Source organism: Apteryx rowi, unplaced genomic scaffold (genome assembly GCF_003343035.1).
Source record: "Apteryx rowi isolate R43461 unplaced genomic scaffold, aptRow1 scaffold_7, whole genome shotgun sequence".
Lineage (NCBI taxonomy): Eukaryota > Metazoa > Chordata > Aves > Apterygiformes > Apterygidae > Apteryx > Apteryx rowi.
The window spans coordinates 686692-699018 of NW_020450982.1; the positions used below are offsets into that span (position 1 = coordinate 686692).

General features: G+C 40.7%; 1 protein-coding gene across 1 annotated transcript in view; it reads left to right on the plus strand.

Annotated features, from left to right (window-relative positions):
- The window catches only part of LRP8 (LDL receptor related protein 8), a 74052-nt gene extending 63032 nt beyond the window's left edge, over positions 1-11020 (plus strand). The window contains exons 10-18 of the mRNA XM_026086664.1: positions 2-229; positions 811-929; positions 2385-2524; positions 5007-5148; positions 6234-6386; positions 7029-7265; positions 9319-9387; positions 9628-9800; positions 10871-11020. Coding sequence (XP_025942449.1) covers positions 2-229; positions 811-929; positions 2385-2524; positions 5007-5148; positions 6234-6386; positions 7029-7265; positions 9319-9387; positions 9628-9800; positions 10871-10909 — 1300 coding nt within the window. The 3' untranslated portion in view covers positions 10910-11020. The remainder of the gene's footprint in view (position 1; positions 230-810; positions 930-2384; positions 2525-5006; positions 5149-6233; positions 6387-7028; positions 7266-9318; positions 9388-9627; positions 9801-10870) is intronic.
- Positions 11021-12327: the final 1307 nt, after the last annotated feature.

A 12327-nucleotide genomic window follows, 5' to 3' on the forward strand; every position in this document is an offset into this window, starting at 1 on the left:
GTGCCTACATAGACAAAGCGAGCGACACAGCTGAGCAGGTGATTTTGATAGACAGCCAGCTGAACTCTCCTGAGGGACTCGCAATAGACTGGGTTCATAAGAATATCTACTGGACGGATTCAGGAAACAAGACTATCTCGGTYGCCACTGCAGATGGAAGCAGGAGGAGGACACTTTTCAGCAGTGACCTCAGTGAGCCAAGAGCCATTGCTGTTGATCCCACGCGGAGGTAGGTGTGAAAACCCCAAACAGTCCCTTGTCCAGCAGAGACTTTCCAGTCCTCTTCTGCCTCTTACAGATTCGAAGATGGTTCTCATCTCATCAAGGCTTACAGATGCCCTTATCTTAATTAGATGATTAGATCCATTAAAGCGGGACTGCTGAGATATTTCAAGTGTTTCTTTGCAAGGCCTCTGCAGTGAAAAAAATCCTGAAAATAATGTAGGTCACATGTCAGCTGCTCCAGGCACACAAGTTATGCTGGGGACTCAAGTAGTCTGACAGGAATATGTTCTGCTTGGGTGGATAAGTGAAGTCCAGAGATCTAGCGGAGATATCAGGAGATAGTTTGGATAAGAATCCTAAGGTGAGATTTTGCACTCTGGTGCAGGGTTTGTGGCAGAGCAACCAGTGGGCAGTATATGCATCAGGAGCATGGTGACTTCGCTAGGCACACTTCAGAGCAAACTGAAGTGGCTGAGGGGCTTTACAGTATTGAGCAGAGTGCACTGCACCTCCTAATCAGATTAGTAACACAGATTTCTTACCCTTGGGTCTGATTTCCTGATTTCTTGTGTCTGGCTCTTTCAGGTTCATGTATTGGTCTGATTGGGGAGACAAAGCTAAGATTGAGAAAGCAGGCCTGAATGGTGTGGGGCGGCAAGTGCTGGTGACTGACAACATTGAGTGGCCTAATGGCATCACACTTGGTAAGTACCAGGGTTAGAGCTACAGAATCCATTTGTGGCTGTTGTCAGTTTAATTTTATTGTTGCACAGAAAAACTGTAAATGGTGCAAAGGCATCTGCACTCAAAAATCCAGGAAATATTCTGTCACTCACTGCTCAGTGACATGAGTGATTTAGTTGCAGAAGCAAGGATGGAGTTGCTTTTAGGTGGGCCTTAAGGGAGAGTGATGGCTTTGAGGAGGATGCAGAGCTGCAACAACCTTTGGAAGTCTGGGAGGTATCACAAGGTCCTTGGTACTAGCATCTCTGGACCTGTCTAGGAGGCAATATCAGGGTACTACTTTGGACTAATTTATGGTACATCAAGCAGAAAGACACATCATGTGGATCCCATTCCCCATGGGCCAGCTCGCCCAGCCGCTCTGGATGGGGGCAGCGGAGATGGAAGCTATCTCAGCCCATATCCCGCTTCCTGCTGGCACACAGAGGGCTGCGGTCGTTCCCAACTGCAGTACTGAGTGGCAGGAGTGGAAAGGAGGTTTCCTTGCACCCACAGGACAGTAGGGGACTGCCTGGTCTGGAGTTACAGCCACGTGTGTGCTTGCTGCCATTCAGATGCAAGGTTCTCTGCTTAGCTTTATATTACAAAATTCTGGCCATAACAAGGATGTAGAAGAAATGCTGCTACCATAGCGCAGTGTCAAACGGCTACTGTTGTAAACTAATAATGTTATCCTTCAGTAATTAAGAAATTAATTAATGGCTTGTTTAATTATAGAATTTGTGGTATTTTGGCACTCATCCACTTGCATTCAGTTTAATGAATCTCATCCAAAATGAGTGAATTTGCTCCAGCAAGAGAAACTCTGTTCATAATATTCTAAATAACCTTGAATCCCACCTTCCTCCTTTTACCTATACCCTCCCCAAAATCTGGCTTTGTTGGAGGAGTGTTCCCATCACCTGTGTCCCCCTGGCCAGCAGCGCAGGAAGGATTTCTGGAACCCAGGAGTCTTCATCACTGAAAATGTGTAAATCTCACAGCTCCTTCAGAGAGGTGTTTCATTTAAATCACAGTTGTTCTCCAGCAAGAGGCCAAGGACTGAATAGCCCCCAGAGTGACGAGGCTTCTCACTCAGTGAGGGGCATTGATAGAGTGATCTGGGAAGCCCACACTGCTGCTGGCCTGCTCCTCCTGGTAACAAAAGAACCTCATTGTACAGGGCTGTCAGTCAGGCATTCCCCACACACACAACAGAATGTTCCTCCTTTTTAATCTTATTTACAGGGTTTTATCCCAGCATATCTGGGCACAGAATCAAAATCAGAACTAGTTTTTTTTAAAAAAAAAAAAAAGAAAAGAAGGCCCAATAATAAAGAGATTAGTCATGCTGCCAGCAGGAAAAACATGCTGGGCAAGAGAAAAGAGTAGCCGTAGCTGTGTGTAATTTTGCTTCATTGTGTTTCACTTCTCAGATTTGCTGAATCAGCGTCTCTACTGGGTAGACTCCAAATTGCATTCACTGTCCTGCATTGATTTCAATGGCAGCAACAGAAAAGTTCTCATCTCTTCTGTTGATGATCTGAGCCATCCTTTCGGCTTAGCGGTGTTTGAGGTAAGAGTCAAGAACGGATGCAGAACAGACTGGAGACTGCAAGAGGTCTCAAAGCTCTTCTTGATTGAAAGCTCTGCCTTTTGCATAGCACAGAAAGCTCAGTGAGGGCGGTCGCTGCTATAGAAACCGATTAACCTGGTTGGGTTCAGCAGGAAAAATTGTTTTCCAGAGCCCTCATCAGGAGCAGTGCCGCATCTCATGCTCTTAATGCAGTGCCAGTGAATCAGTGAGGGCAGGTGGTGCCCATAGTAACACCTCCCGCATAACTGAAAAACTCTGATGGGCTTCCCTTGATTTCAATTGAGTCAACTGTCCATGCAAAGGCCAAAACTGTTGGCAAGGGAAAGGAGAAGCCACTTACTGTGATAAGCAGGTGGGACAGCTATTCACTGACTGACTCTGCAAAATCCCATGTCTTTTGAGAAGTCAGACTTTGAGGGGAGATGCATGGGCCCAGAGCAGCCTCTCAGCCTGCAGTCAAGCCTTTTGCTGCTCTCAGCAGCTTTATGTTTCACACCATGTTTGCATATCTGTTGCATTTTCTGGTGCCAGGAGAATCCTCAGGGGAGGCCCGTTAAATCTTCATTTGTTGGCCTTGCAGGCTGATTGTTCCCATTGTCCCTGTGGCCACTGCAGCACCTGCAGAAGTATCCTTAGAAACATTTTCACCAGTCTCTTAGGAGTCTGCAGGCTTCAGTTGAGCGTATCTCTACCAGTAAAGCACTCACAGGGCTCCCTCTGCAGTCACTGTGCACCAGTGCAGTGCTGAGGTTGGGGACTTGGTATTAAAAAAGGTGTTATTGGTTCACCTAGTTTAAACAACATCAGATAATTCTCTTTCAGGCTGAACTGCTCCAGTTATGCCATGTATACCCTGCTACACCTCAGAGAAACTTCTCTTTCCAAAAATTACAGCTCTGATCCTACAAACACATAAGCCTGTTTTCACAAAGGCTTTAGGCTTCTAACTCCTACTTGAGTACATCCCACTGAAAACTCAGTTACGCTTGTAGATTCGGTATACTCTGTATGGTGTAACATTCAGTGTCACACTATAGCCTGACTAAGAGCAATGCAGTAATTAATTAAATAGTACAGTTCAGATCCTCAAAGTCAGCAGTGAAAAACCAGAACCTGCTGACATCTACAGAAATCACCACATAAGTAGGCATCCACATTTCTGTGTTAGGTTTATACAAAGCTATGGAGTGGCAGGGCTCAAGGCTAGTGGCCTTCTTGCAATTTGTATCTCATACTTAAGATCTAAAGCATATGTTCAAAACTGTGCATTCCCCCTCCTATCTCTGGAGTTCTCCAGGTGTGCAGGAGACCTAGTTCAAATCCCAGCTTTACCTGGGTGGAAGCAGAGAGACATCCAGCCCTTCCCCATCCTGGTAAAGGATTGCCTACAGTGGATTGCTTGGAGCAGTGCAGCCTGATCTCTCCTGTAGCTAAGCCCCTTTCTGTGAATATCTAAATGATCATGGAAACAAAAGTTTGACCTTTGGCACCTCTTTCTAGGTAAACTGTAGCAGAGAGTGCGATCTGGTTAGCTCACTTTCAAGGTGTATGTCAAAGCCTCCTTTCCTTTCTCTTTACTTCACTTAACTAGGTTGGCTTTTGACTCGGCAAAACTTCTTCCTTAAAATCCTGACTCCTCCCACACAATGTATATATCTAGGCATCTGATTTGGGGCACAGATTTGCACAAGACACTGCTGCTTTTTAGTTTTATCCTGCATCAGTAGTGTTTGGAAGGATCTCTTGTGTTATTTATCTTCCTTGTCAGAATGGCCAGCTAGAATAACAGACAATCCTTTTGCATAAGCTCTTGATAATGTGCTCCAGCAGTGTGGCTTTCCTTACCGAAAGCAGCATACATAGCTAAATCCTGACTGAGCAACTAAACACTCTTTGACAACTGCAGTTCCTGTATACCTCCTTGACCATTTTTTTTGTATCGCCAATCATAGGACTCTCCACAAAAGATATTAATACAAAAGAGAAAAAAAGAGAAAACATAACAATCTTCCAGCTGAGCTCTCAGTGCTGGCCTCTTCACAGATATCTGTCTAATCCAGGTCATATCTTTGGAAAGGAGAAAATCAGCAAAGATAACCAAAGTTTCTAGCAAACCCCTTTGGTTCTGTTCATGATCCACCCTGTTTGTTTTAAAAAAAACATTCAGAAACAGAATGGATGTAACTCTTCTACATTTAAGCAAATCTCTGCTTCCTCTTCTCAGTCCCATAACTACTCAGAATTACTGAGCTAGGACTGCTGTACTTCTAAACATTAGAAATTACAGTGTTCAAAAGAACAAAAAAAAAAAAAAAGGAAGCTCCAGACAGAAGCAGCATAAACCAATAGGTGTCCCTAGATAGGAACAGCAATGCATTGACTTCCTGAACACTGGAGTTTAATACAACTTGAACCGGATTTGAGCACAGTCAGATCAGAAATCCTATGCATTTCCTTACAGGACAGAGTGTTTTGGACTGACCTGGAGAATGAAGCAATCTTCAGTGCAAATAGGCTGAATGGCTTGGACATCTCTGTCTTAGCAGAAAATCTCAATAATCCTCATGATATTGTGGTATTTCATGAATTAAAGCAGCCCAAAGGTAAGACATGTCCTTGGGATCTCATGTCCCTAAATCACAGTTATTTGAGCTAGTAAATGAAGTGCCTCCTGATGGTTCTTGATGAGAGAGAAAGCACAAGTAATAATGTGAAATCAGTGCCTGATGTTTGAAGTTCCTGCATAATTAATTCAGCAGCAGCATTTATTGAAAAGTATCCAACTTGTTAATAGCTGTTTAATTAGCATCTTTGATAACAGGGAGTTACTCTCATCTCTCTGATGCTTGCCATTCATTATATATTTTGGCTGTACTGCAACTATAATTGCAGCAAGGTAAGCATATGCGTAATGGCATTCACCTCCTAGCTTCAGCAACAATAGCAGTGACGATGAAGAGGCACTGACTTCAGCGTAGCCTAGCAACCTGGGAAAGTTACCTGGTTCCCTCTGGGATCCTACCGCCAGCCCTGAAGCCCTGGCCATCACATTTTCACGGCATTTGTTACCTGAACTTCTTAAAATAAAGACTGTATACATCAGGCAACACATACCGTAGTTATACCTCCTGATGCAGCAGAGAGAATCTGGCGAGATTGCCTGAAGAAAATGCCTAAAAACAATAGATATCTTGGGGCAGAAATTGGCTCCYTATGTGAAATTCAGCATGAGAAAAGTTCAAAGAAAAAAAAAAAGGCCTGTCTCTAGCTGCTGTTACTTGTGAGGGAACGTACAGCTGGATGAAGGATGCTCTCCTGCTTCAGCAGCATCAGCAAACAGTCTGTGAATGTTCTAAATTATTATTAATAGTCATCAACAAGTCATTCAAATACCATCTTTACTGTGTTGTATTTGGACCATTAGCTTCTAAATGAGTACCTTTGATCAAAAAGGCAAATGGAGCCCCGCAAGGCCTTTTAAACTTTTATCTGCTAATCTCTCTTTACAGTTTTTAAAGTAGGTGTGTTAGGTTTCACTGTACTCCAAACTGTAAAGATGATTAAGCAGACAGATTAATTGAGGTAGGGAGTGGAAGAAAGGCTTGTTAAAGAAGCTGATGTTTCTTTGCCAAAAACAACAAATAAATAATTAGAAAAATAACTTATCTTTTCTCCCATCCTTGAACAGCTCCAGATTCCTGTGAGCTCAGCCCCCAACCAAACGGAGGCTGTGAGTATTTGTGTCTGCCTGCACCTCAGATCTCTCCTCATTCTCCCAAGTATACATGTGCCTGTCCTGACAACATGTGGCTGGGTCCTGACATGAAAAAATGCTACAAAGGTAAATATAACCACTCAGTGTTGCACCATTCAAACAAAACCGTATTTACAGCACATTTTGTAAATAGCTTTTGTAAACCACATACTTCCTGGCTTCTGAACACAGCATTGTGGTCTTCTTTATTGAAAACTTAAGTATTCTGGAAAGCCTAACCAGAAAAAGATACAGCATGAAGAGGAAAAAAGAGATGAGGCCCAGTACTGAAAATGTGAATGCTGAGTAAATCATTAAAATTTGCCACATTAGTGCTGTATAGATACTGGATCTTTAGAGGCCACAATCATTGCTGATACCACCTTGAAGGGAATAGTGTTTACAATGTAATTTTTCCCTAACATGCAAATAGGTCTCAGGTGCAAATTCAGTACCTGCTCAAAAATAGTAAGGTTTTGAACTGTCTTAACTACCTTCCATTCAGAGTCCTTTATAACTATTAATAAATTAAGCCTGAGTTCAGGAAATAATTTCTGTAGATGTAGGTAGAGAACTATAGGTAGTCTGACTACCTGGCAAATAGAATTGGAATTCGGTTTCTGTTTCTGACCACTAAACATCACAGTCCTCTCCAGATTTATATTACCATTTGCGATTTGCTTTGTGTACTTACTTTTACCAGATTTCATGGTTGTTCTTGCTTTTCAGATCTTCCAGCTACTTCAACTACTCTACTGGTTTCTACAACCACAGCATCTCGTACTGCCACTACTTCTACCACGGCTATTGCAACTGTAATTGGCAGGGCCAGCAACACCACTGAAGTCGCCCCCAAAACCGTATCAGAAGCTGCTATTACTATCCCAAGTTTTCATTTACCTCCAACCACATCCATCCTAATAGACTCTGAGATGACCACTGGAAACAGCAATTTATCACAGCACTGTAAGAGAATCAGGTTCCTCTTTTCTTTTTCTAGATTTACATTATCACAAAAATCTATGCACTGATGAGAGATCTCACCTAACTGAGCTGTAGACAGGTTAGATGTATGGACATCCTGTCATGTAGAGGGAAAAATCAGATGTTCTTTATGCAAGCGCCTCTGTTGCAATGGCTGATGTGATTCCAGTTGCTGTGGATGTTGAGGAACTCCTATCAGGCTCTTATCCTACACATGAAAAGCTGACTCTATTGACGAGGCCCTGAGAATTCATACTAATCTTCCCATATGCCTGATACTACCAGTTCAGTCCAGCTTTAGTGCCGATTTTAGCACTGCATACCCTAATATGGAAGATTCTACAGCTGCTTCACCTATTTTAATCATTTGTTTAACTAAATATCATTCTGATCCAGTGCCAGTCCTGGATGAAAGATGCCTCCGGTTCAGCTTTAGCCCTGCTGGACATTTGGCGTTCCTGCAGCCCAAGTGAAGCTGCATCTGCTTTACTTGGTTGTGCTCTGCAAGTTAATGTGGTGTCATCCATGACATATGTTTGATGAAGTTTTGCACTACAAATCTATCACAAAAGTATCTCAACAGAGAGCACTAATAGGCTCTTCTAATGTTCTCCCTAAATAATGAGTAAGTAATGAAATAGCAACCTACCATCTCAGTGCTAATAGGTAATCCTCCTGCTGTCAAGGCAAAGCAGAAAAGCTGAACTGCTTTTCCAAAACCAATTTTAGTCCAGAGAGAAGAGTTTCTTCTTCAAGACTGTCAGTCAAGACCTCAAACAGATTTAGATTGCTCTAAATACAATAATAGAATAAAACATTAGTTTTTCCTAACATTTCACTGAGCAGAGTAGGCAGTTTCCATTGCATCTAGAAAGCAAAAATAAACCATCTATAATCTCATTTTTGAGCAGGGTGCCTATTTGAGGTAATAGGGATGTAGTGCACTCTGTAGCATATTTTGGTTTCTAAACTTTATTCTCATAAGTTTTCTTTGTGCAAATTTCCTTTCAAATGCAATAATTAACTTTTTAATAAGTCATGGAAGCCAGATGCTATAGTTGTCCATGTTTRAAATAGTCTGGCTTATTATTAGGTAAATAACTATACAGTACACCTACCTGCCACCAGGAATTATTTAAAAGGATAAATTACCTTTTAAGTTCCATGAATTGGTGTCTTGTAAGACAAACTACAGTTAGTTCTCCTTCTCTGAATTCCTGATATTTTGGCACAAACAAATAGTGTCTGTGCTCATAAGAGCACAGAAAAAACACTTTGAAGTATATAACTTTAAACATAAATAGTTTATTATTATTATTGTTATTGTTATTATTATTAGTTTTCTCTGGTAAGTACAATACCAAGTTGAGTTTTAAGGTGGTTCTTGCAGGCTGAGGCAGATTGCAGCAACCAGTGATATATGTGTTGACTAACTCCTTACCTGTAAATAAAAAATAAAAATTAAACAAAAAGCTGTGCAGACAGCTTTGAACTATGTTCTTCTTCTGCCAACTCAATAAATCACTGGTTGTGTCAGTACTAGAAGGTTTTCTACTGTGGACTTTTAAGAGCGCTATCTATAGTCCCCCCAGTACTTGCATGGAAATATGAAGTTTTTTAAAACTTACCTCCTTTTTTGTGCTTGAAAATTGCAGGCACAAATATAGTCATTTATTCATTTTTGGCTAGAGCTTCTCTATCTGATAATACTGTACTGAGCACTTCCCTTAACTGACCACAATCTCCCAGTGTCTAGTTTGTAATCCTGCTTGTGTAATAGCACTTTATGGCCAGTCTGTAACTGAAGCTTCCACACACTGAATCTTTGGCTGGTTTTGCTTCCTAGGCAGAGACAGTTCAGTTTATTCCAGACTTGTGTGTACATACTTTGTTTTTTATCCTTCTTCCTGATTATTTTTTTTACAAAACTTCCTGATGGGCAGAACAACGTAGTTACTAACATTAAGCATTCTTTACCCATGGTTATAAACACAGGAAATGATTTCTATGATCAGAATTACTTCTGTAATTACAGATGCAAATAACGGTCAAGGCTTTGATTCAACTGTGACAGCAGCTGTTATTGGAATTGTCATTCCTGTTGGTAAGTTGATTTGATTTAAACTTTGAAGGAAAATTATACYGCAATGTTACTGTAAATATACTCTTCTGATTTTCTAGGTTGGGGGTGGGGAAGAGTACAGAAACTGCTGAAATGGGGCACAGTAGTCTGGCTTTGAGAAAATTGTACAAGCACAGACATCTACAGGGGAATATACACTCGGATTCCTGCCCGCCCCTGCCATAGCTGCCTAATAGCATTTTCTCTCTCCCCTTTCCTCAGTGGTCATTGGCTTGCTGTGCATGGGGGGATACCTCATCTGGAGAAACTGGAAACGGAAGAACACTAAAAGCATGAACTTTGATAATCCAGTGTATAGGAAGACAACAGAAGAGGAAGATGAAGATGAAATCCATATTGGGCGGACTGCCCAAATTGGACACGTCTATCCAGCAGTAAGTACCTGAGGAAACAGCTGAAGGAGAAGAATAATTTTGTTGAGAGTTAAGACAGATAATTATTTTCAGCTGATTACATCATTGGTTATTTGCAATATAATTACAAAAAAAATAGCACTTTACAATCTTTGAGTAGGCAGAAGCCTAACTTGTATGCAGCTCATGTTGTTGTCTTAGAATATAGTGGTCTATATAGTATGGTATCATGTGTAAATGAMGAATAATTGTCCTAATCAATATACCTAGTACGCTAGCAAGTGTAAAGCTAGCTATCTCAAGAGCTCAATATGTGACAGCTGGTTTCTTATCCTCTACTGGATTCCATGTTACTGTGCTTAGATTGCTACCACGTTCCTAGACTATTTTAAGGATAACTTGGATTTCTCTACAATCCAGGGAGAAATCATGTTTCCATTATAATATAACAGTGCAAGTAAGAGCCATATCCCCCACAGGGAGGAGTGAGTGAGATTCTGTAAGGAGTTAAGGTTGACAAGATGAAGCATTATAAAAAGTAAACACTCATTTTGATAGCAAGTCCCATGTATGCACCAGAGCCTGCCACAAGAAGGAGAACCTGTTCTATGATGCAGCGGCCTGTCTCTAAGGAAGCCTCCCTCTAAGAAGTAGCCCTGGTGAGATGAAGCATTTGGCAATAGTAACTGCTGTGTATTTTTAGAAGAGAGCACATAGATCCCGGAGTGAATGAAGGCAACAGAGTTTCTATAGGAGGGCAAGCACTTTAGATAATGTCCTGTATTATGTGAAAACCCTACTAAAGATCATCCTGGAGAAGGTGTCATACCTGATAAGAAACTTTATCTGTGTAACAGACAAGTGAAGTGTTACTAAAGACGTGTTGGAAAGTTTGAGTTAGTTGCCCCGTTTGGGGGAAAAAAATCAGTGCTTAAAATGRATTTCTGTCCCCATTACACTAGAGACAGCAATGAGTTGGGTTTTTTTAAACAGAAAATAAATTTAGCAACAGCATCATAAGTTGGTTGTAATGCCATCAAAATTCACAAGTTTTAAAATTTATTCTCAAATATGTTTTTCTTCCTCCACAGCGTGTAGCATTAAGCCTAGAAGATGACGGGTTGCCATGAGGATGAAGTTGCTGCTCCGCACAGAATGCACTGAACAAATTTGCTTTGGATCACAGAACCCACTTTTTCTTTTTAATCATTATTTATGTTGCTGAAGGGTAACCACAAAGTTATAATGAACTGCAAACATCCAAAGGATGTGAGAGTTTTGTATGTATAATCTTTTATACACATTTTAACTTGTTGCACTACCCATTTGTGATAGTGAATAAGCAACTGCTGGGCTACTAACTCAATGTACATAACCAGCCAGGCTGAAGGTTCAGTAGCTATTGCTTTATTTTAAGACTATATTTATAGATAGTTTGTAAATATGTTGAATATGCTTTGTGGCTATCCATCAACATAAGTAAAAGAAATTCTGTACAGGCAGTTTAGAAATATTTATTAACAAAATCTGGATTATAAGATCTGTTCTGTAAATATAGTAGAGGGGTGAGAGTATTTATTTTTTGTATGTTTGGCTTGCTGTGCATAGATTATCTGTGTCTATATCTATCTAGGCTGGATAGATATATAGGCATATAAATATATACATATATATAAATATATACATATATTTTAAAACTACTAGCCTAAGTTTATTGAAATTAGGGATAATTGAATTTCTACAGGATGTTTGAATAATTTGCTTTGAAATCTAAAGACACTAAGTAAGGAACAGCTGTACTGTGGGATAGCTGGTGAATGAAGCACTCCYGTAACAAACAGAACTCTGGTTTTCAAAGCTGTCTTCTAGGGGTTGCTTTTACATTTTCCAGTCTTCCACATTCCTCCGCAATGCTTTTATAGTTGAAGAGCTATTGCTTACAGCATTTCAGTGAGGAGAAACTCCTACAGTGCCCATTTTTTGTTTTGTTGCTTTTTACAGCTTGGCACAAATTTGGTTTAGGGTATTTTGTTTGCTTGTTTTTTAGATGTAAATCTAAATGCTTTTCCCCAGTGGGAATCTCACACCTCTCTTAAATTAGCTTAGAGTTAGTAGAAACAAAGATTCAGTCATATACTTTCATACACCCAAAGTGAGCATTCTCATATGGCTCATCGGGGGGGGGCGGAATGACACAGTAACAAAAGTTGATTCCTTTCCTACTGGCCCTTTTCCCCCTATTCTTACTGAAGAGTCCARATTTAGGAGATGCTATTGAGTGTCTCAATTCACCATACATGAAATTCATTGAAGCTCAGCAAGTATCTTACAAATGAATACRAATGGAGAAACTTGCCTCATAGCAGATCTGACATACAACAGAGCACTAGGCAAGGAGGTTAACGGACCAATTCATAGCTGATTCCTGGAATTCAAAGGGTGTTGATAAGGCTATCTGAAAAAAATCCACAGGAAGAACAAAGGTGAACGCATTTGATACATGCATGATAAATGCCTTTTCCCTATTGTTCCCAAACTGTTTCTCCTG